Source organism: Chlorocebus sabaeus, chromosome 25 (genome assembly GCF_047675955.1).
Source record: "Chlorocebus sabaeus isolate Y175 chromosome 25, mChlSab1.0.hap1, whole genome shotgun sequence".
Lineage (NCBI taxonomy): Eukaryota > Metazoa > Chordata > Mammalia > Primates > Cercopithecidae > Chlorocebus > Chlorocebus sabaeus.
This window is the reverse complement of record NC_132928.1, coordinates 50,404,765-50,430,445: the sequence shown is the minus strand read 5'-3', so window position 1 is coordinate 50,430,445 and position 25,681 is coordinate 50,404,765. Positions and strand designations below refer to the sequence as shown.

Sequence of the window (25,681 nt, the reverse complement as noted above, 5' to 3'; positions counted from 1 at the left end):
TGAGCTGAGATCGCGCCATTGAACTCCAGCCTGGGCGACAAGAGCGAAACTCCGTCCCAGGAAAAAGGAAAAAGGAAGGAAGGCAGGAAAGAAGGAAGGAAAAAGAAAGAAAAATATGCAAAGCAACAAAAAAGGAAACCTAGAAAGATGGAATAAACTCTTAGAAGACCCTTGCTTAACCCGCGTGCATCACAGGCTACAGGTGTCAGCCCCTCGGGCTAACCCCCGCCGGCGCCTGCTCACTAGCCTGGCCCGCAGCAGGAAGCCCCGGGGTGAGACACTTTCGGATTCCGAGACAACGGCCGGATTAAACGTTTTTCTTCTTTGCTACTGAACCTGGCTGCGATTTAGAACACAAGAAACTCCGAGAGGCTGTAGGGATTGTCTTAGCTGTCTGTCTCCTCCGCCGGCACCGCTGAAGGCAGCCCCTATCGAGGGCGCTAAACCTCGGGGTCCTGGGTTTCTATGACGACAAACAGGCGTTCCAGCAAAGGAGGTAGTCACCGGATGCTGGGGGGGTACGCAACGTGTGGGTAGGATAGCGGGTGTCCCTTTCCAGTCATTTTTAACCAAGAAACAGTGCGAGGCCTGCCCAACTCCCGAGTTTGTGGAACTGGCGCGCGAGAACGCTGCCTGTGGGGAAGGTCGGGGTCCCCAGCCGAGCCGCCTGCAGCGAGTGTCGCCCACCAGGGGTGCCGGCGGTCTGCGGGGTCCGCCAAGCGGGTCTTTCCTGCCCTGCTCCCTGACCCTGACCTGACGGTCCACTAAGGCCTCTCAGTCGCAACAGATAACCCCAGAACATAGAGGTCGCCCCGAAGAGGGAAAACCATGCTGGATGAATTCTAAACTACGATCTGAACCTAAATACTCAATGGGTGTCATCTTTTTTCTTTCTTTTTTTTTTTTTCTTTTTTCCTCTCCCTGCAGGATTATGTGGCAGCCTGCAAGTCCCAGTGCGGCGCTGATTTGTGTCTAAATTAGCTTTCCGGAGGACTATTTCAAATTACTAAAGACACAGGAGGCATTGTTTATTATGTCTCTCCCGAAAACGCCCTCCACCCCGCTAAACTCTGCATCAACGTCTGAGAGCAAAAAGTTAGTGTCTGTAGCCAAGGAAGGGACGAGAGGTAATCTTCGATGATTCTGAAGTCATAAACAGTCATGGCCGTAAGACAGAAATCCCCTTCCATTCACCGGTTTTTTAAATCTGATACTCAGAGTACCTCGATTGGCTACATTTTTCTAACACGCTTGCTTAAATAAAGCAAGAAGGCATTCCTTATACAGTATTTTGAGTCAGAGTCCTGTTTCACTACTCCATCTAAATACTGTTTATAATTTTTTTCAAATGTTGATTTATATTTGGTTTTAAATTCACCCTATTTTAAATATCAATAGTTGTATTTTTTTTTTGGTTCCTGGTCTTTGGCTTTAAGGAACTTTGAAAAAGTAATAGTGAGGTTAGGCGCGGTAGCTCACGCCTGTCATCCCAGCACTTTGGGAGGCCGAGGTGGGCCGATCACTTGAGGTCAGGAGTTCGAGACCAGCCTGGACAATATGATGAAACCCCGTCACTACTCGAAATACCATAATTAGCCGAGCATGGTGGCTCTCACCTGTAGTCCCAGCTTACTCCGGAGGCTGAGGCAGGAGAAGTGCTTGAACCCAGGAGGTGAGGTTGCAGTGAGCCATGATTGTGCCATTGCATTCCGGTCCGGGAGACAGAGCAAGGCTCCATCTCAAAATAAATAAATAGGCCGGACGCGGTGGCTCACGCCTGTAATCCCATTTGGGAGGCTGAGGCTGGCGGATCACGAGGTCAAGAGATTGAGACCATCCTGGCCAACATGGTGAAACCCTGTTTACTAAAAATATAAAAATTAGGCCGGGCGCGGTGGCTCAAGCCTGTAATCCCAGCACTTTGGGAGGCCGAGACGGGCGGATCACGAGGTCAGGAGATCAAGACCATCCTGGCTAACACGGTGAAACCCCGTCTCTACTAAAAATACAAAAAACTAGCCGGGCGAGGTGGCGGGCGCCTGTAGTCCCAGCTACTCGGGAGGCTGAGGCAGGAGAATGGCGTAAACCCGGGAGGCGGAGCTTGCAGTGAGCTGAGATCCGGCCACTGCAGTCCAGCCCGGGATACAGAGCAAGACTCCGTCTCAAAAAAAAAAAAAAAAAAAAATATATATATATATATATATATATATAAAAATTAGCTGGGCTTGGTGGTGCACGCCTGTAGAGCTACTCAGGAGGCTGAGGCAGGAGAGAATCACTTGAACCCGGGAGGCGGAGGTTGCAGTGAGCCGAGATTGCACCACTGCACTCCAGCCAAATTACGAGGTCAGGAGTTTGAGACCAGCCTGAACAACATGGTGAAACCCTGTCTCTACTAAAAATACAAAAATTAGCCAGGTGTGGTGGCACGCGCCTGTAATCCCAGCTACTTAGGAGGTTGATGCAGGAGAATTGTTTGAACCCGGGAGGCAGAGGTTGCAGTGAGCCAAGATCTTGCCACTGCACTCCAGCCTGGGCAACAGAGGTAGAGTCAGTCTCAAATAAATAAAACAAATAATAAAAAGCAATAGCAGAGATAAGAAAAACGCAGTTTAGTACAACGTGCCAATTTGTATTAGCTTTTAGTAATTTTTCTAAATTAGAGTAATTCCTTAAGATTTTCATTCATATGCGAATCTGTACTAGAGTCAGCTAGTGTTATCCTTACCCCCTGTTCTGTTAAAGCTTTTCACATCTCACCTGCCCCTTGTACTAAAGCCCCAAACTCCACCCAACTTTTTTTTTTTTTTTTTTTCTGTTTCTTTTGATCTCAAGCTCTTGGGAGATTTGGTAATGTAAACTCTAACAACTTTTGACAGTAATCAAAGCATGATGCCTCCTTATAGAAATAAACGTAAACCATACAGTGTTAGGGGCATAGATTAAGAATAATAAAAACTCAACTCTACCTGACTTCATAGGAGGGCTTTTCCTATATATAAGCCCAACTACCTGCCTGTATTACTCCCCTGCCCTAGTCAAGCAGGGTAGAACACTCTTTTTACAGTTCCCATTCCACAGATTTGTCAGCTCAGATTGTTCCACTCTCATTTGCAACAATCCCAGTTCCATTTTTACTTTGAAGCCCAACCCAGATCCTTTCCACTCTATAAATGCCTGGATTTAATGCAATTATTCTCACCTTTGAATTAATGTAAGAAAAAAATTACTAAATAATTTAACAGCTTGCGGGGAGAGAGTTGTGATTTTCATATGAAAGGGAAGATAGACATTCATTCCTATCTTCTTAAGGCTCTCCCAGTTATCTGAGCAAGTGAAATGAGTTTAGTTTTCAACTTTGAATTGAGAATCATGCAGGTTCATCTTAGTACCTGAGTTTTTGAAACTGTGTTTGATGTAATGTGAGTAGGGTAGGCAAGATGAGTGTTATTTTCCTTGACTGGATGATGTTCACTGTTTTAAATATTATTTGTTACTATCCTTGTCAAATAGAAGCAATGTTTCTACCTGTTAGAAACAAATAGATGGGATTGATGAGGCAGTCTGAGAAGCTCCATCTAGCTTAAAAAAATATATATATAGTAAGAGCTTTTCTTTTCCACTACTTACTTAGGACTTCCTGAGCTAAAGGAGAAAAAAAACATGGTGGATCGTTCAAAACCCCTTCCTACTTCCCTTCTGAATGAGTTCATTCCTAAAGAAGTTCTTCTTTCTCTGACCTATGCGGCCAATGCTGGTCCTTGTCCTGAAAATTTACTGCCTCCTAAGAAAATTAAAACCCCAAAGGTTTGTATGTACATATGTAGAGTAATGGGGAACATTATTTTCTGGGAATCTGGTTATTCTTTTAAGTATTTATTGTGCACATATTATATATTCCAGATAGCCTTAAAAATTTTAAGATTGATTGATTGAGACAGGGTCTTACTACTGTGGCCCAGGCTGGAGTGTAGTGGCCTGATCATTGCGCACTGCAGCCTTGATTACCCTGGCTCAGGTGATCCTCCCACCTCAGCTTCCTGAGTAACTGGGACTACAGGTCTGTGCCACCACGCCTGGCTAATTTTTGAATTTTTTGTAGATCCGGAGTTTCGCCATGTTGCCTATACTGGTCTCAAATTCCTGGGCTCAAGCAATCCACCTGCCTTAGCCTCCCAAAGTGCTGGAATTTCAAGAGTGAGCCAACATGACTGGCCTTAAGAAAATTTTTTAGGCTGGGCGCGGTGGCTCACGTCTGTAATCTCAGAACTTTGGGAGGCTGAGGTGGGCATATCATGAGGTCAGGAGATCAAGACCATCCTGGCCAACATGGTGAAACCCTGTCTTTACTAAAAATACAAAAATTAGGCCGGACGCGGTGGCTCACGCCTGTAATCCCAGCACTTTGGGAGGCCGAGGTGGGCAGATGACGAGGTCAGGAGATTGAGACCATCCTGGCTAACATGGTGAAACCCCGTCTCTATTAAAAATACAAAAAATTAGCCGGGCGAGGTGGTGGGCGCCTGTAGTCCCAGCTACTCGGGAGGCTGAGGCAGGAGAATGGCGAGAACCCGGGCGGAAAGGTTTGTAGTGAGCCGAGATCGCGCCACTGCACTCCAGCCTGGGCGACAGAGCAAGACTCCCCCTCAAAAAAAAAACAAAAACAAAAGCAAAAACAAAACACAAAAATTAGCTGGGCATGGTGGCACGTGCCTATAGTCCCCGCTACTCGGGAGGCTGAGGCAGGAGAATCACTTGAACCCAGGAGGCAGAGGTTGCTGTAAGTCGAAGTTGTGTCATTGCCCTCCAGCCTGGACGACAGAGCGAGACTCTGTCTCAAAAAAAAAAAAAAAAAAAAAAAAAAAAAAAAAAAAAAAAAAATTAATTTCTTAGATTGAAAACTCCAGTCTTTTGTATAAATTGTTTCCAAGGCTTGAGTATTTCCACTGACCTGTTTTTATGTGGATTTACTAAAATGATCATTACTACCCTTAATGTTTTTCACTCACTATAGAATTATTCTAGTTTTAGTCTTTATGTTATTTAATAAGAATTCTGCTCTTTTTTCCTTAGAGTACCCAAGTGCCCTTAATGTAAATACACTACTTACTCAAAACTGTTAATAAATTTTGTTTGATTAGATTGCCCTCTGCTGGAGATTCATGTGTATTTGCTTTTCCCCAGGGCACTCTTCCACGCCTTGTAGACCATGTCTGGCATCACCCTGTTCGAAGGAATAAATTCAAATACCTGATTGACCATCCCGTCTCCCTCACGGGAGCTGGAAGGTAAAGAAGGAAGATAGTAGGGTAGATGCTGATAAATAGAGTTGATTTTCTCATTTGGTATGATTACCTTGGGAGGGGTAGCATTAGAAAAATCACTGAATCATAGATGATGAAATTTACAGTATGTTTGAATCAGAATACAATCCAGAAGGGCCAAAGACCACCTTTTTGTGTATGATTATTATCAGTAGGATGGAAATAGGTGCTGGCTTTACATACTTTTGGTTTAAATTTGTTTTTTGCATGCCTTTGTATACTTGTCCCTATACTCTCCTATTCCCTGTTGTACCCTAGTAAAAGGGACAAGATCCAACAGGCAGAATGCCTTTAGTGCCCCTTTTATCTGTGTGTATATCTTCCTTGTGGACATCTTTAGAAGAAAGAACTAGGTAACAGCTTCATGATGTGGAAAACCTTGAAAAACAAAAGCTTAATTTCTGTATCTCTCCAAAGGGAGCCCTTCATCTTTACACTGTTTCAGATCAAGTCAGCAAATACTATTTGTTTTTGTCTCATTCCTACAAATATTCTAAATGTCAACATTTTCCCCATGAAGATTGAGACCTGCTGGTTTTCTATGTATTGTCCACTTACCAATTTACTCCATGCATGTCCCCTCACTTAAATGTCACTTCTTCTGAAAGAAATGTTTACACTTAACATACTTGAGTAGGTTATTTAGTCTTTCTGAAGTCCCATTTTCTCATATGTAAAAAGGGAATAATAGACTTGCCCAGTTTTGTGTGCCTCCCAGGGATATTGAAAAGCACAAATAAGATAATGGATGCAAGAGCACTTGTAAAACTATAATGTACTATTTAAGTATAGATGCTATTACTCAGCTATGCTTCGGTGCAAGAAAAGCTGGTAGAAACTTGTCCTATTGACTTTTATGTCCTGAGGCTTTATATTTTATTCTATGCCTCCAGATCATGGTTATAATTATTAGTAGCAATAGTTAGTATTACGAGTTGTTTGAAGTACTTTGAAAATTAATTAGCTATATCTCAATGTGGCACTAAGCTGACATTATAGTTTTAATGTCGGCCAGGTGCAGTGGCTCATTCCTGTAATCCCAGCACTTTGGGAGGCCGAGGTGGGCGGATCACTTGAGGTCAGGAGTTCAAGACTAGCCTGGGCCACATGGTGAAACCCTGTCACTACAAAAAATACAAAAATTAGAGAGGCATGATGGCGCACACTTGTAATCCCAGCTACTCGGGAGGCTGATGCAGGATAATTGCTTGAACCCGGCAGGTGGAGATTGCGGTGAGCCAAAATTATGCCATTGCACTCCAGCCTGGGTGATCCAGTGAGACTCCCTCTCAAAACAAAACAAAACAAAACAAAAAATAAAGTTTTAATGTCAAATGACTCTGAGTTGGAGTTTTTTAAGTGTGAAGTCAGGTTGACAGGATAATGCTCCCTCAACCCCACTAAAACATTTTCACTCTAATCTCAGAACCTGTGAATATATACCTAACCTGGCAAAAGGGACTTTGCAGATATGATGAAAGTTAAGGACATTGAAATGGATAGATTATCCTAGATTGTCAGGGTGGGCCCAACCTGACACCTGAATCTTTAAAAGTGGAAAAGGAAGGTGGTCAAGTGGGTCAGAGAGATGAGAAAGGAGGAGGACAGATTTGAAGTGTGAGAGGAGTTCAGCCTGCCATTGCTGGCTTTGAAGATGAAGAAGGGGAAAAGCAGTCAATAAATGAATTTGGCTATAGAAGCTAAGAATTCTAATGACAGCTCAGCCACCAACTATCAAGGAAACAGGGATCACAATCTTACAACTTTAAGGAATTGAATTCTGTTAACAACCCAAATGAGCATGGAAATGGATCTTCCTCTAGAGCATCCAGAAAGAAACACAGCCCTGCCAACGCCTTGATTTTAGCCCTTGGAGACCCTGCTGGACTTCTGACCTATGGAGCAGTAAAATAATAAATTTGTGCTGTTTAAGATGCTAAATTTGTGGTAATTTGTTATGGCACAAATAGAAAACTAATGCACAACTAATCATGTTCATAACGAGATCACTTGTCCAGCAACCTCAATCACCCAGAACCCAGCAGTAAAATATAAACAACAAAGCAAATATTCTCTGAGTAATATTTTTCGACAACTCTTTCAGCAGAGTTCAGTGCAGAAAATAAATCAGTCTAGTATTTTAAGCTGGAAAGAATCAAATGCAGAACATTGGGTATTTACAAAATTGTTGGAAGGGCTAAAGGAGCTGGTATGAAGAAGTACCTGTGGGAATAACTCCCAGAACAGGGTGAAATTGACAACTTCAGATAAAAGACATTTTATATATACACATAGCTCAACCAATGATGATTTGCAGAAAAGTTTGACTTATGAACTCAGTTTAATAATCTGGGGGCTGAAGAACGAGTTGGAGGATTTCTTAAAGTCAAATAAATAAAATCCAGTTATTATGGTTAAGAATCAAAGTTGTTTTTTTTTGTTGTTTGTTTTCGTTTTTAAATAAAAATAGATTTTCCAGAAGGGTGGAAGCTGGTGTTTTACCACAGAATTTTATGAAGAAACAAAGCATATCTCTAATTATTATTATTATTATTTTTGAGAGACGGAGTTTCACTCTTGTTGCTCAGGCTGGAGTGCAATGGCACAATCTTGGCTTACTACAACCTCTGCCTCCCGGGTTCAAGTGATTCTCCTGCCTCAGCTTCCCGAGTAGCTGGGATTACAGGCATGCGCCACCATGCCCAGCTAATTTTGTATTTTTAGTAGAGACAGGATTTCTCCATGTTGATCAGGCTGGTCTCAAACTCCCAACCTCAGGTGATCCACCAGCCTCGGCCTCTCACAGTGCAGGGATTATAGGCGTTAGCCACCGTGCCTGGCCCTCTAATTATTTGTAATAAAAAATTATATTTCAACAAATAAATAAAACAGGCTTCTTCTAAAAAAAATAACCTAATCACCTGTTAAAGGTTCCACTTCATAGTGATACTATTACAATGGCAATTACGTTTCCAACACATGAATTTCTAAGGGACACATTCAAACCATAGCAATATCCAATACTTTAATAATGTGTATAAATACAAAGCCTCCTCCAAATCATGAGTGAACTCCCATTCACAATTGCTTCAAAGAGAATAAAATACCTAGGGAATCCAACTTATAAGGGATGTGAAGGACCTCTTCAAGGAAAACTACAAACTACTGCTCAACGAAATAAAAGAGGACACAAACAAATGGAAGAACATTCCATGCTCATGGACAGGAAGAATCAATATTGTGAAAATGGCCATACTGCCCTAGGTAATTTATAGATTCAATGCCATCCCCATCAGGCTACCACTGACTTTCTTCACAGAATTGGAAAAAACTACTTTAAAGTTCATATGAAACCAAAAAAGAACCCGCATTGCCAAGACAATCCTAAGCAAAAAGAACAAAGCTGGAGGCATCATACTACCTGACTTCAAACTATACTGCAAGGCTACAGTAACCAAAACCACATGGTACTGGTACCAAAACAGATACAGACCAATGGAACAGAACAGAGCCCTCAGAAATAATACCACACATCTACAACCATCTGATCTTTGACAAACCTGACAAAAACGAGAAATAGGGAAAGGATTCCCTATTTAATAAATGGTGCTGGGAAAACTGGCTAACCATATGTAGAAAGCTGAAACTGGATCCCTTCCTTATACCTTATACAAAAATTAATTCAAGATGGATTAAAGACTTAAATGTTAGACTTAAAACCATAAAAACCCTAGAAGAAAACCTAGGCAATACCATTCAGGACATAGGCATGGGCAAGGACTTCATGACTAAAACACCAAAAACAATGGCAACAAAAGCCAAAATAGACAAATGGGATCTAATTAAACTAAAGAGCTTCTGCACAGCAAAAAGTTACCACCAGAGTGAACAGGCAACCATCAGAGTGAACAGGTAACCTACAGAATGGGAGAAAATGTTTGCAATCTATCTGTCTGACAAAGGGCTAATATCCAGAATCTACAAAGAACTTAAACAAATTTACAAGAAGAAAACAACCCCATCAAAAAGTGGGCAAAGGATATGAACAGACACTTTGCAAAAGAAGACATTTATGCAGCCAACAGACACATGAAAAAATGCTCATCATCACTGGCCATCAGAGAAATGCAAATCAAAACCACAATGAGATACCATCTCACACCAGTTAGAATGGCGATCATTAAAAAGTCAGGAAACAACAGGTGCTGGAGAGGATGTGGAGAAATAGGAACACTTTTACACTGTTGGTGGGAGTGTAAACCAGTTCAACTATTGTGGAAGACAGTGTGGCAATTCCTCAAGGATCTAGAATTAGAAATACCATTTGACCCAGCAATCCCATTACTGGGTATATACCCAAAGGATTATAAATCATGCTACTATAAAGACACATGCACACGTATGTTTATTGAGGCACTATTCACAATAGCAAAGACTTGAAACCAACCCACATGTCCATCAATGATAGACTGGATTAAGAAAATGTGGCACATATACACCGTGGAATACTATGCAGCCATAAAAAGGGATGAGTTCATGTCCTTTGTAGGGACATGGATGAAGCTGGAAACCATCATTCTGAGCAAACTATTACAAGGACAGAAAACCAAACACTGCGTGTTCTCATTCTGAGCAAACTATCACAAGGACAGAAAACCAAACACTGCATGTTCTCATTCCGAGCAAACTATCGCAATGAGAGAAAACCAAACACTGCATATTCTCATAGGTGGGAAATGAACAATGAGAACACTTGGACACAGGGTGGGGAACATCACATACTGGGGCCTGTCATGAGGTTGGGGGAGAGGGGAGAGATAGCATCAGGAGGAATACCTAATGTAAATGATGAGTTAATGGGTGCAGCACACCAACATGGCACATGTATACATATGTAACAAACCTGCACATTGTGCACATGTACTCTAGAACTTAAAGTATACTTTAAAAATTAATTAATTAATTAAAAAATAAAAAAAAGAAATACAAAAGACTCCTAAAGTAGTTTCTTGAGAAAATTTGAGTGATGATTACTAAATTAAAATATTCTTTATTTATTAAAAAAAAATTTTTTTTTTGACATGGAATCTTCTCTGTCACCCGGGCTGGAGTGTAGTGGTGCAATCTCGGCTCACTGCAACCTCTGCCTCCCAGGTTCAAACAATTCTCCTGCCTTAGCCTCCTGAGTAGCTGGGATTGCAGGTGCCCGCCACCACACCTGGCTAGTTTTTAAATTTTATTTTTAGTAGCAATGGGGTTTCACCATGTTGGCTAGGCTGGTTTCAAACGCTTGATCTCAGGTGATCCGCCCACCTTGGCCCCCTACAATACTAGGATTGTAGGCGTGAGCCACCATGCCCGGCCCCAACATATTCTTTAGATAATTATATGTGTGTGGATATATGCGTAAAATATTGTGTGTATAATATACGTATAATTATATAAAATATGTAATGTGTAGCACATAATGTATAATGTATACATATGCATTAGATATGTATATACATATATATACTGTGCACATATATGTACATACATATATGTACATATATGTATATAATATATAATATACATACAGATATGTATATGTACATGAAGCATTCATCATTTTTAGCTAACAAAACAATTGTAATGGCCAACTTCTCCAGTATTTATTGGTGTAATAGGAACTGCTGTTGCATCATCCTGAGAGCAGCTCGTTCAGATTTTTGTGACTATCTAAAGCCTGTAAGAGGGTGGAACAGAGAAAGAATCTGGAGGATTGGAAAATAAAGTTCTAACGTTTCTCCCTTGGACATGTCCAATAGAACCAGAATATCACAGTGCAGAACATCAATAGCTCGATGTCTTCTGCTACCAATATATATGTTTAAAAATCGTTATGGTCAATGTTGTATATTTCAGGATCTTCCTGGGACACCAGAACTGGCCTGTTTCCACCAACCTCACATGCCACATCAGCTGCCAAATGACACTGCCCTCAAAGCACACCACCATTTCACAATATTGCAACCATTACAGTCATTCTAAAATAATTTAAAATTTCATTTCATTTATAAAACCTTTCTAGCTTCTCTTAGACTAAAGCCCAACATGTTAAGCATGATTTGCAAGGCTTTCTGTGTTTAGTTCTCTAATTTCAATAATTTTATTCTTCATACTTCAACCGTATATTCAGTCTTCCCTCATACTGAGGGATATGTGGGGGATTGGTTCCTGGACACCGGCAGATACCAGAATCTTTGTATATTCAATTTCTGCAGTCAGCCATACATGAGTCAGAAACTCATGTATGTATATGGAAAGTTGGCCCTCTTTCGTATGAGAGTTTCGTATCCAGTGAATACTGTATTTTCAGTCAGTGTTTGGTTGAAAAAATTTGTGTATAAGCAGACCCAGGCAGTTCAAGGCTGTGTTGTTCAAGGGCCAACTATACTCAATTTTCAGTTCGCCGAAGTCACCATGTGCTGTTGTGTCTCAGGACCTATGCATATGCTGTTCTCTACACTTTTTGGTTGCTTACCTAAATGCAAATCAGTTTTTTGTTCTTACTAATTGTTACTGCCTCCTGAGGTTTTCCCTGACTTGGTCTAAACTGTATTGAGGTGTTGTTGTTATTAGTTGTTCCAATAACATTCTATTCTTTGTTACAATAGTGTTTATATTATACTTTTCTTTAGTTTTCGAATCTTCCCCTCTATATTGAAGGCTCCCCAGTGGTAGGGACTGTGTCTATTTTAAGAAATAGTTCTATATTCCTTTCATCTAGCATATTTTCTGTCACTTATAATATGGTTAATAAATATTTACTGAGCAAATTAATGACTTTTAGGCACGTTCATGAACGATCCTAGGACCCAGGGCACCCAAATTTGATAATATAGTTTTTTATTTTTATTTTTTGAGATGGAGTCTCACTCTGTCGCCCAGGCTGGAGTGCAGTGGCACGATCTCAGCTCACTGCAATCTTTGCTTCCCAGGTTCAAGCGATTCTCCTGCCTCAGCCTCCCAAGTAGCTGGGACTACAGGCATGTACCACTCTGCCTGGCTAATTTTTGTATTTCTAGTAGAGAAGGGGTTTCGCTATGATGGTCAGGGTGGTCTCGAACTCCTGACCTCAAGTAATCTGCCCGCCTCGGCCTCCCAAAGTGCTGGTATTATAGGCATGAGCCACTGCACCCAGCCTTGAAATTGTAGTATTTCTGTATTGTCATTCTTCACCACTAGAATCAGTTCCATGAGAGTAGGAACTTTTTATTTGCTTTTTTCACTATTAATGTTCTTAGCTCCCAGAATAGTGCCTGGTATACAGTAGATACTGAATTATTCTTTACTATGTAAACCAGTAAATACATTTGGAGTTTATAGAAGGATATAATGGACAATCATTTCAGGGTACCATTGTGGTGATGTTTATGCGTATTGTTTTCTGTCTTGGAAATCTTAAAAGAGTCAATGACTCAGAATTCAGTCTCCTGGGAGAGTATATTTGGCCTAGCTTAGACCACTTGCCCACATCTTGGTTACCAGAGGATTTTTTTCTCCACTTTTCTTTATTTTGTTTTATTAAACTTCTTATTTTGAAATAATTTAAAGACTCACAGAAAAGTTGCAAATGTGATCAACCCTGGAAAACATTCCAGGGAAGTGTGGTAGAAGATAACTGCTAAGAGAGTGTTTTAACTTGGCAGTGGTAATCATCATCAGCTTTCTAGAAAATTATTTCAGAAGAGAGGTATGGGTGGAAATCAGATTGCAGGACAATTTCAGAAAGTCTGATGTTTAACACAAGTGAGCGATGATCGATCGATTGATCCATTGATAGATCATAACAACATGACAGTGGTCAGGCATAGTGGCTCATGCCTGTAATCCCAGCACTTTGGGAGGCTGAGGCGGGTGGCTTACCTGAGGCCAGGAGTTCGAGACCAGTGTGGCCAACATGGCAAAAACCCATCTCTACTAAAAAATGCAAAAAATTAGCCAGGCATGGTGGTACGTGCTTGTAATCCCAGCTACTTAGGAGGCTGAGGCAGGAGAATTGCTTGAATCCGGAAGGCGGAGGTTGTAGTGAACTGAGATTTTGCGCCATTGCACTCCAGCCTGGGCGACAGAGTGAGACTCTGTGTCAAAATAATAATAATAATAATAATAATAGTAATAATGATGATAATAATAATCACAACATGACAGCAATGCATGTTCAAGGAGAGATTTTTATAAGGGGAAAAAGTTTATTATAGATCAAAGGGGATGTTCCAGTAGAGTTGGAGATACACAGAAGTTAGGACTGATGGAATGCGACTCCTGAGGATATGGGCAAAGATGGAATCAAGCACCTAAGTGGAGGGAATAACCACAGGAAAGAGAATATATTTTAACCTGATACTGAAGGAAAGAGTTTGTGATATGAATGAGAAATTTCAGGTGGAGAAGAGAAAGAATGTGGGGAAACTCATGTTTAATGCCTCAGTCTTAGTAAAGTGTTACGTAAGGAGATCAGTTTTGCTGACACAGAGGACCATCTTACCCATTAGAAAGATCTCTGTGGATCTCACCTGCTGTTATGTGGTATCCAGATAGAAAACTTGTTTTGTGGGGGGAGGGATTGCATTGGGAGTTATACCTGATGTAAATGACGAGTTGATGGGTGCTGATGAGTTAATGGGTGCAGCACAGCAACATGGCACAAGTATACATATGTAACAAACCTGCACATTATGCACATGTACCCTAGAACTTAAAGTATAATAATAATAAAAAATAAATAAATAAATAAATAATTATAAATAAATAAATAATTAAAAATAATAAATAAAAAATAAAAAAATAAAAATAAAAATAAAAAAATTTAAAAAAAAAAGAAAACTTGTTTTGTAAATATCTTTTTCTTACTTCTTAGGGATATTTCTTTTCTGTATGATGTTAAATATACCAAAGGACAGACTAGAGAGAAGGCAGTTTGTCCCCCACATTTGGCCCGTTCATTACAGTCACATGATGGTGTCATTGTGCCGCATAAGGTAAGTAAAGTATTTGACAAATAATCTTCTCTCCCTCTGTCTACTTTTAAAAATCATTTCTCCAGAATATAAGACAATGTCATACTATAACAACCTGCATTGCTCACCAATCTTCATAGCATTTTGAAATTACTTCTTAAAACAGGAAAAGGGTATTTAGCAGGAAAACATCAAAATATCTTATTCTAAGCCATTTTGCAAACCACAGTTAATCTGTTTTAATCTAAAAAAAACAGCGTGGGAGATTAGATTGTTTTTTTCCCCTAGAAATCCACATATAAAGTTGTAGGATTCTTATCTTTGGTATCTTGCTAAGTTGAATTTTAAATTCCCTGCTGAATTTAAAGGAAAATAATCAATAAACTTCTGAATATATGGGACACATGTAACTAATACTAGTACAAGGTTATTCTTTAATTTATGGTTATTTTAGAGATGTGTGCTCTGGTTAGTTTTTGTCATTTGCTGTGACCCACATTACTAATATTGTTATTTCTCCAATCAAAATTTCTCAACTTAAAAAATAGTATCTCTTTGGGTTAGGAATTAGGATTTGTGCAAGTGAATTTTTTCTCTATTAATGTATTCTTTTTTTGTTGTTGTTTTGTTTTTCTTTTCTTTTAAGCCAAAGACACTAACAGATACTTTGATTCCTGAAGAATTTCATATTGTGTCAAGTACAGGAGTTTCAGGTTTGGAGTGTTATGATGAGTGAGTACTATGATATGTAAAGAATACCTGCCCCGGCTCAGTGGCCCATGCCTGTAATCCCAGCACTTTGCAAGGCCGAGGCGGGTGGATCATCTGAGGTCAGGAGTTCAAGACCAGCCTGGTCAACATGGTGAAACTCCGTCTCTACTAAAAATACAAAAATATTAGCTGGGCGTGGTGACGGGTGCCTGTAATCCCAGCTACTGGGAAGGCTGAGGCAGGAGAATCGCTTGAACCTGGGAGGCAGAGGTTGCAGTGAGCCAAGATTGTGCCATTACACTCCAGCCTGGGCAACAAGAGTGAAACTCCATCTCAACAAAAACAAGAAAGAATACTTGACAAGTTGAACTGTTTCCTCCTTCTCATATATAGAAGAACCTGAGAATAATACACTCATATTCCTGAGCAATATATAAACTGAAATGAGGAAACATTTGAGCCAGCCATCCTAATACAATTAAAGAAATTAGCTGGGCGCAGTGGCGGGCGCCTGTAGTCCCAGCTACTCAGGAGGCTGAGGCAGGAGAATGGCGTGAACCCGGGAGGCGGAGCTTGCAGTGAGCCGAGATTGCGCCACTGCACTCCAGCCTGGGCGACAGAGCGAGACTCCGTCTCAAAAAAAAAAAAAAAAAAAAAAAAAAGAAAGATAGAAATTGGCTGGGGCCGGTGGCTTACGCCTGTAATCCCAGCACCTTGGGAGGCCGAGGCAGGCAGATCAGGAGGTCAGGAGGTCAAGACCATCCTGGCTAACACAGTGAAACTGTGTCTCTACTAAAAATACAAAAAATACAAAAAAATAGCCGGGCGTGGTGCCAGACTCTGTCTCAAAAAATAAATAAATAAATAATTTTAAAAAAGAAAGATACAAATTAAAAAAAAAAAAAAACTAAACTAAAAGTACTTAAAAGAGTTTGGGATGTTATTGACTAAATTATTCATATTTTTTTCCTGCCATTTAATTTTGAATTTTTTAAAAAATGGGACTTTGTTTTGAATGTGTGACTATGTCCTTCAGGAATGATTTTGAGCAACAATCATGGAGACAAAGGAAAGTAGCCCTCCGAGCCAGCATTTCATATTCCGTGCTCCAGGGCTTGGCTCCACATTGCAGACTCATCATCTTGTTGTCTTTGATTCCTGTTTATGGGATTGAAAATAGGATCTTGCTTTTATTTTCTGAAACAACACTTGAATGTTTTGTAGTTTAGAAAACGAGAACTTTGGACTCAGGTTTTATGATAAAATATCCAGCGGTTGTCACTCTTTTGATATTGTCTTTCCAATATGTATGTTATAATATATTGCATTTCATTGTGATGGTATGCTTCAGAACAATATTTTGCCCAAGAGAACCAAATGAAATTCATTTTTTGGGTAACCTTTTATTTTAATGTAATTTCAGACATAAAAAGTTGCAAAAATGGGAAAAGGAATGCCTACCTCCTCTACCTTGAGTCACTGGTTGTTTACACTTTGTCTCATTTGCTCTTAAACATACACAATCATGCATATACATGCACATATTTTCAAACTATTTAAGAGTAAGTAATCAAATACTTCTACCACCAAATACTTTAGTGTGTATTTCCTAACAACCCATTGGTTATAGATCTTTTGATGACTTTTTTTTTTTTTTGAGATGGAGTTTCACTCTTGTTGCCCAAGCTGGAGTGCAATGGCACGATCTTGGCTCACCGCAACCTCCGCCTCCCAGGTTCAAGCAATTCTCCTGCCTCACCCTCCTGAATAGCTGGGATTACAGACAGGCACCACCATGCCCAGCTAGTTTTTTGAATTTTTGGTAGAAACAGGGTTTCACCATATTAGCCAAGCTGGTCTTAAACTCCTGACCTCAGGTGATCTGCCCACCTTGGCCTCCCAAAGTGCTGGAATTATAGGCATGAGCCACCGTGCATGGCTGACTTTTTTTTTTTTTTTTTTGAGACGAAGTCTTGCTTTGTCACCCAGGCTGGAATGAAGTGGTGCGATCTTGGCTCACTGCAACTTCTGCCCCTTGGGTTCAAGCAATTCTCACGCCTCAGCCTCCCGAGTAGCTATAACTACAGGTGCCCACCACTACCCCCAGCTAATTTTTGTATTTTTAGTAGAGATGGGGTTTTGCCATTTTGGCCAGGTTGGTCTCGAACTCCTGACCTCAGGTTACCCACCCGCCTTGGCCTACCAAAGTGCTGGGATTACAGGTGTGAGCCACTGCACCCAGTCTTGATGAATTTTAAAAATTTTCATCATTTCTTCTGTATGATCATTATTTCCTCTGCCAATTTGTTAGTTGGCATTTTACCATATGGAATAATGGATTTCTATTTTATTTGATGGATTTTAATTCTTTACTCTCTTTATGTTATGTTATGTTATGCTATGTTATGTTATGTTATGTTATTTTATTTTTTGGAGATAGAGTTTTGCTGTTATTGCCCAGGCTGGAGTGCAGTGGCGCGATCTCGGCTCATTGCAACCTCCACTTCCTGGTTTTAAGTGATTCTCATGCCTCAGCTTCCCGAGTAGCTGGGATTACAGGCACATGCGACCATTCCCAGCTAATTTTTTTTTTTTTGTATTTTTAGTAAAGAGGGGATTTCACCATGTTGGCCAGGCTGGTTTCGAACTCCTGACCCCAAGTGATCTACCTGCCTCAGCCTCCCAAAGTGTTAGGATTACAAACATGAGCCACCGTGCCCAGCCCATTATTTTGATGCTCAAATTTTTCCAGATTTGGCCCATGGCCAAATGCTCCTCCTTTGAGTTGTCTCTTGTGTTCTTTGGACATGTCCCCATGATTATTTGAACGCTTATTTTCTGGCTCGATAAGATTTCCAGGTTCGTCTTGTATTTTCCAACTCCAGCCCTGGAATGGGTGGTGAGTCACTTCTCCAAGGAGTACTGATTCCTTTTAGTGGAGAATGGTACTTAGAAGCCAAGATTCTGGGGGTTAGTTGTGCTAATTGATAAACAGGCTAGAAAATTTTCTTAAAATAACATTTACCTATCTTATTTATTGTAGCAAATACACTACTCTCCTCACAGATAGTGAAAACAGGCTATTGCTCTTCCCATCCATGTAAGTACGTTTATTTTCTTAAATCTTTCTCAGAAAGATTACCTATATACATACATATTTCTTGGTACTTTATTAAACAAAATTATTAAAATTATAGCAGCAACCCAAGACAATAATTACCTACAGTTTCATCATCTAATCAGTGTTTTCATTTTTACAATTGTATATTCAATGTTTATGTATTTCATTTGTCTAATTGCATATTCAATTTTACATATTTACATATATAGCATAATATTTAAATACTATAAAGTACTTTTATATTCTATGTTTAACCATTAGTATTTCTCTATTTTGCTATAGTCTTTTTTTTTTTCCTTTTCTTTGTCCCTTTCTTCTCTCACATTGTGAGGTAACCAATGTTAAAAATTTGATGTTTATCTCCCCACATTTTTTCTTTTGCTATGTTCTTACACTCCTATGTGATAGGTATATAGAATTTTTTGGGGGGAAGCATTATTTTCTTTTATGAAAAGGAGAATCATACTATTTGCATTTTTCTTGCTTTTTTCTACTGTATTATTGGTCTCCCAGTAGATTAGGTCTAATGCTTAAAATGCCATTAATATCCCAGAGACCGTATATATTCTCTTTACACATATTATATTCTTTTTGCCATTTGAGAATTACCTGTTGCAATGTTAATTGCATAAGTCTGCCACCTCAATTTTTTAGGAAACCTAATAAAAGAGTAGAAGTGGCCCAGCTGAATGATGTGATGGATACTATGCTAGAGAGGGCTGGTGTGGAAAATCAGGAATATACAGCACCAACTAAGGTAATTGCAAAGCTGAATGCAACCTGGTGGCTAACAGCATGCACTCAGGAGGCAGATTGCCTGTGTTAGAATTCTGACCCTGCCGTATATTTGCTGGTAGCCTTGGACAAGTCATTTAATGTATTTGTACCTCAGTTTCCTCATCTGAACATTGGAGATAATAATATCACCTACTTCATAGGGTTTTTGTGGAGATGAAATGACATAATACGTGTAAAGTGCTTAGAACAGTTCCTGGCATGCAGTAGATACTGTATAATTAATTGTTAGTATTATTATTTCACCAAATATAACGTATCATTGATTGTAAGACCCTTATTATTTTACATAACACTATAAAACACTACCAGGTATATTTTTAGTAGAGATCGGGTTTCACCATGTTGGCCAGGCTGTTCTCAAACTCCTGACCTCAAGTGATTTGTCCACCTCACCCTCCCAAAGTGCTGGGATTACAGGCGTGAACCACTGCACCGGGTCACCACTTGTAATTTTTATTTTCTACTTAAGAAGGAACTCTTTTAGTCTTACATAGATAGAGACTTTTTTCTTTATCAGGGCTATTTCCTTTTTGTTTTATATATTTCATTTGTATAGAATTGGAAACTTACAGAAAAAGTTCAATACAAGACAATGCTATGTAACCTTTACCCAGATTCTCCATCTAGTTATTTACATTGTGTCCTATTTGCTTTCTCATTCTCTCTCCTTCTCTGTCTACATATGTATTGTTTTGTTCTGAACCATTTAGAGTGAGTTGGAGATATCAAGCCTTTTTAACATCCAGATATTCAGGATATATTTCCTACAAACAAGGACATTCTCTTATATATCCGTAATATAGTTATCAGGAAATTTAATGTTGATATGATAGTATTATCTAACACAGACCACATTTAACTTTTATATTTTATCAATTGTCTCTATAATGGCTTTTAAAAATAGCTATTTTTTCTTCCTAGTCCAGAATCCAAGGATCACACAGTTCTTTTAGTTGTCATGTTTCTTTAGACAACTTTAATCTGAAACAGTTTCTCAGCCTTTCTTTGTTTTTCTTGACCTTGTTGTTTTGAAGAACACAGGCCAGTTACTCTGTAGAATGTTCTTCAATTTGGTTTGTCAGATGTATGTATAGTCATGATTTTAGATTGAGGTTTTTTATTTTTGGCAGGTATAACATAGAAATGATATTGTGACCTTTTCAGGTCGTCAGATAAAGAGGCATGTGATTAAACCAATTTTTTTTTTTTTTTTTGAGACAAAGTCTTACTCTGTCACCCAGGCTGGAGTACACTGTGATCATGGCTCACTGCAGCTGCAACCTCCCTGGGCTCAGGTGATCCTCCCACCTCAGCCTCCCGAGTAGCTGGGACTACAGGCGTGTGCCACCGTGGCTGGCTAATTTTTATATTTTTTGTACAGACAGGGTCTCACCATATTGCCCAGGCTGGTCTCAAGCTCCTTGCCTCAAGCAATCTGCCTACCTTGGCCTCCCAAAGTGTTGGGATTACAGGTGTGAGCCACTGCGCCTAGGTAGACCAACTTTTAAAAATCAAATATCACTTTTGTATGTATATATATAAATGAAAATGTAAGTGAAATAAATTAATCAACGTTTTTCTAAAACTTATTTACTTTTAGGGTGTTAACCTCCTAAAACGTTTTTTACTAAGACTGTAGTAAGTACTGATTATGTTATTTACCTTCTGACAGATGCACAAACTACTACATATATTGAAGAAGGAACAGACCATTTACAACACGATATTTCATGAACTTATTCGACAAGTCAGTGTGGACTGTGCAGACAGAGGAGAACTTCTGTCTAAAATCAGGTTAGTGCTATTATTGGAATGGTCCAGTTTCCTTTTGATTTTTATATTAGATTTGTCTTTATATCTATTTTTGAGAATGCCACAAAAGTGCACTTCTCTATTCTGCTGATCATAAGTAATCTAATTGCTTTTTTTTCTTTTTCTTTTTTTGTTAATATATGGAAAGGGCCTATAGCTTTCATTTTATTTTAGCCATATTATCTTGGGTGAGATACAGTGAAACCTGATGCAGATCAAGAGAAATAACCCAGAAAGAGTTTTATAGTTTTGTTATACTCACAGCTCCCTAGGGAGAAGCAGCATGCCATACAGGGCCATTCAGGGGACACCAAGTCAGTCATGAGGTAAAGAGAGGGAGGGAACCTGTGGGGAGGCACCTCTATTGTGGTTTCCTTGGGAAGGAATAGATGAGGCAGGTTAAGTAGGCTTAGGATTGGATTGTTTGGATAATATCACTGGGCACTCCATCCTAGGGGTTGTCCCTGGTTGTTTGGTACCTGGCCTTGGGGCAATAAGAGAATTTTTGAAGGATATTTTTGCTGGATATAGACAATTTTTAAATTTAGTACTTTAAATATGTTGTTGCCCTACTCTCTTCTCATTTGCATTGTTTCCGATGAGAAATCTGCTGCCATCCTTGTCTTTAGTCCTCTAAATGTAATGCGTCTTTTTCCTGAGCTGATTTTAGGACTTTTTTCTTTCTTTTTTTCTTCCCTTCTTTTTTTTTTGAGACAGAGTCTCGCTCTGTCACCCAGGCTGGAGTGCAATGGCGCAATCTCGGCTCACTGCAACCTCTGCCTCCAGGGTTCAAGCGATTCTCCTGCCTCAGCCTCCTGAGTAACTGGGACTACAGGGGCCTGCCACCACGCCTGGCTAATTTTGTATTTTAGTAGACACGGGGTTTCACCATGTTGGTCAGGCTGGTCTCAAACTCCTGACCTCGTGATCCACCCACCTTAGCCTCCCAAAGTGCTGGGATTGCAGGTGTGAGCCACCGAACCTGGCCTTAGGATTTTTTCTTTACTGTTGCTTTTGAGCAATTTCACTATGCTATGCCTTGGTGTAGTTTTTTTTTACGTTTCTTGTGCTTGGTGCTTATTAAGCATTTTGATCTGTGGCTTTATAGTTTTCATCAAATATGAAAAATTTTTGGCTATTTCTTTAAGTGTTTTTTTAATCCCTCCACCCCTTTTGAGGGAATTTGTTTACACGTGTATTAGGTCACTAGTACTGAAGTTGTCCCACAGATCACTAATGTTATACACATTTTTGCTCTTTTCTATTTGTGTTCATTTTGGATGGTTTCTATTGCTATACCTTCAAGTTCATTAATCTTTTTTTCCCATAATATCAAATCTGCTTTTACTCCTATCTAATTATTATTACTATTATTATTATTATTTTTGACGTAGAGTCTTGCTCTGTTACCCAGGCTGGAGTGCAGTGGCATGATCTTGGCTCATTACAGCCTTGACCTCCTGGGCTCAAGTGATCCTCCTACCTCAGCCTCCTAAGTAGCTGGGGCTACAAGTGTGTGCCACCACACCCAGCTAATTTTTTTTGTATTTTTTTGTAGAGACAGGATCTCACTTTAATCCTATCTAGTGTATATTTTCATCTCAGACGTTTTTGCTTTCATCTCTAGAAGGTCAATTTGGGTCTTTTAAATATCTTCCATGTCTCTACTTAACTTTTTGAACATACAGAATGTAGTTAGATAACTTTTAGTGGTTTTGTCTGTTAATTCTAACGTCTCTTTTGGTCTGGGTCAGTTTTGATTCATTGATTTTTCTCCTCATAGGTGTGTTTTCCTGCTTCTTTACATGTTTAGTAATTGTCTTAGTCTGCCTTGTGCTGCTCTAGCAGAATATCACAGACAGGGGGTAATTTATAATGAGCAGAAATTTATTGGCTCACAGTTTGGGAAGCTGGGAAGTGCAGTATACAAAGGTGCCAGCATCTGGTGAGAACCTTCTTGTGGTAATCGTAACATGACAGAAAGTGAGAGAATGAGAGAGAGAGAAAGAGGGAGTGAGTCCACTCGTGCGATAATGAACCCACTCCTGCAATAATGGCATTAGTCCATTTATCAGGGCAGAGGTCCACCTCTTAATGCTGTTATAATAACAATTAAATTTCAACACCAGTTATGAGGGGACAAACATTTAAACCTAGTAGTAATTTTGATTGGATGGCAGACATGAATTATGCCTTATTCGGATCTGTATACTTTTGTATTCATACAAATATTCCTTAGCTTTGTTGTGGGACACAATTAAGTTATTTTAAAAAAATTTGATCCTATTAGGTCTTTAGGTGGGACAAGAGCAGTGCCCAATTTAGGGCTAATTATTTCTGGATACCAAGGCAAAACTTTTCTGTGTACCATATCCAATGTCCCATGAATCATGAGTTTTTACAGTCTGGTTGGTTGGAACTGGTACTACTTTGCGAGTTCCGGCACTCTTACCTCTGATCCTTTTGGGTAGTTCTTTCCTTGGTCTTGGGTAGTTTTCTCACATTTATGCTCTGAGCAGTACTTAGCTGAACACTTGAGGGAGATCTTCTGCATATCCTGTATAACTGTTCTCTCTGCTACTCTGCCCTCTGAACTCCAGCTGCTTTCATCTCTAGACTGTTAGCTCTGTCTCCTTAACTCAGAGAGTCAACTGGGGTCTTCCTGGATTCCCTCTCTGTGTGCTATGGCCTGGAAAACTCTCCCAAGGCATTAGGCTGGCATAATTGTAGGGTTTGCTTTATTTCTGGTCTCTTAGGGATCACTTACTTTCATTGCCTGATATCCAGTGTCTTAAAAATTGTTTCATATTCTTTGTCCTTGTTTTGTTGTTACTTCAGGTAGGAAAAGTAAATTTAGTTCCTCTGGATTTCTTTTTATATTTCCTGTATCTATATCTATACCATAATTCTCTATATAGATTAATGTCTTTCAGAAGTTTTGGGAAATTATCAGTGATGATCTTTGATTTGTGTCTGTACTGCATTCTGTCTTCTCTTTCCGGAGCTTTGATTAGATACATGTTAGATACTCTCATTCTATCTTCTTTGTCTCTTAATCTCTTTTTCATAGTTTCCCTCTTGTCTGGGTCCTACATTTTGGGTAATTTGTTCTAGGACATTACTACCTTCTTTAGGTGTGTCTATTCTGCTATAACCCATCTATTATTAACTCAACAATTATATTTTTCCCCTAAGAGTTCTTTTTTGTTTTGTTTTGGTTTGTTTGAGACAGGATCTCGCTGTGGCCCAGGCTGCAGTGCAGTGGCACAATCTTGGCTCACTGCAACTTCTGACTCTCGGGTTCAAGTGATTCTTGTGCCTTAGCCTCCCAAGTAGCTGGGACTACAGGCACATGCCACCATGCCCGGCTATTTTTTTTATTTTTTATTTTTTTTATTTTTAGTAGAGAAAGGGTTTGCCATATTGGCCAGGCTAGTCTCGAACTCCTGGCCTCAAGCAATCCACCCATCTGAGCCTCCCAGAGTGCTGGGATTACAAGTGTGAGCCACTGTGCCTGGCCTCCCTTAAGAGTTCTATTGGTTTGTTTCCATATCTGTCTCATCGTATATAATAATTTTATTGCTTATTCATTTTTAGATTTTTTTTTTTTTTTTTTTTTTGAGATGGAGTTTCACTCTTGTCACTCAGGCTAGAGTGCAATGGCACGATCTCAGCTCACTGCAAGCTCCACCTCCACATTCAAGTGATTCTCCCACCTCAGCCTCCTGAGTAGCTGGGATTACAGGCATGCTACACCACGCCTGGCTAATTTTGCATTTTTAGTAGAGATGGGGTTTCCCTATGTTGGCCAGGCTGGTCTCGAACTCCTAATTTCAGGTGATCTGCCCACCTCAGCCCCCCAAAGTGCTGGGATTACAGGTGTGAGCCCACTGTGCCCAGCTCATTTTTAGATTCTATCTTTTATTTCTCAAACATTTCATGCATAGTCTTATAAAATCTGCTATTGGTTGTTTCTTCTGAGTCTCATTCATGGTGGTTTATTTACTTTAGTATTTTGCAGCCTTTGCTTGTGGAGCTAATATTTCACTGACCTTGGCCATAGGATCCTCAGGGCATGAATCCAGGATGCTTTCTGGAAAAGATTTGCTTGTGTTCCCTTCTGGAATCTGGGATTCATGCAGTAGTCCTACACTTGCCCATGCCTCCCACTTTGAAGTGAGCCCAAGACTTAGTCTCTGGTTCTCAGTGTTGGTATTTTCCTGGGGACCACCCTGACCTTGGGTTTGCTTACTGCTCACAACTCCCACTCCATTTCTAACTTACTATTTTTTGTTTGTTCTTGTTTTTCATCCCTAGAATCTTCTGTTTCTTTCTGCAAGCTCAGTAATGCTTTGAAAAGTGTGTTTTTTCATGGATCTATTTGGATTGTAATGGGTATTTAGTTCCTATGTTGTCAGGAGGGGGAAATCCTAAAGACAATGTTTTTTAAATGGATACTTTCCAATATATGAGCTGCATCTTGAGATGATAAACTCTCTGTCACTTTCAGCCTTTTAGCAAGGGCTGGATAATTCTTTCTGTCAATGGATGAAAGATTAAACGACTAGTCTAACTCAGACATATTACAAATCTAGGCCCTCAGGCTTACGGTATAACACCTAGATCAGTTTTTGTTTTGTTTTTTTTAAGACAGTCTTGCTCTGTCACCCAGGCTGGAGTGCAGTGGTGAGATCTCTGCTCACTGCAACCTCCACCTCCCAGGCTCAAGTGATTCTTGTGTCTCAGCCACCCAAGTAGCTGGGATTATAGGCATGTGCCACCATGCCACGCTAATTTTTGTATTTTTGGTAGAGACAAGGTTTTGCCATGTTGGCTAGGCTGGTCTTGAACTCCTGGCCTCAAGTGATCTGCCTGCCTCAGCCTCCCAGAGTGCTGAGGTTACAGGTGTGAAC

The 25,681-nt window shown here is 39.9% G+C and overlaps 1 protein-coding gene across 3 annotated transcripts in view; it reads left to right on the top strand.

The window, feature by feature from the left end:
* The first annotated feature begins 287 nt into the window (after positions 1-287).
* AXDND1 (axonemal dynein light chain domain containing 1) overlaps positions 288-25,681 on the top strand; it is a 187,323-nt gene continuing 161,929 nt past the window's right edge. For all 3 annotated transcript variants that reach the window (XM_073011737.1, XM_073011736.1, XM_037985895.2), the window contains exons 1-9: positions 288-496; positions 928-1,127; positions 3,635-3,807; positions 5,185-5,288; positions 14,227-14,347; positions 14,973-15,058; positions 18,081-18,137; positions 18,813-18,915; positions 20,629-20,750. In XM_073011737.1, coding sequence (XP_072867838.1) covers positions 1,034-1,127; positions 3,635-3,807; positions 5,185-5,288; positions 14,227-14,347; positions 14,973-15,058; positions 18,081-18,137; positions 18,813-18,915; positions 20,629-20,750 — 860 coding nt within the window. In that variant the 5' untranslated portion in view covers positions 288-496; positions 928-1,033. The remainder of the gene's footprint in view (positions 497-927; positions 1,128-3,634; positions 3,808-5,184; positions 5,289-14,226; positions 14,348-14,972; positions 15,059-18,080; positions 18,138-18,812; positions 18,916-20,628; positions 20,751-25,681) is intronic.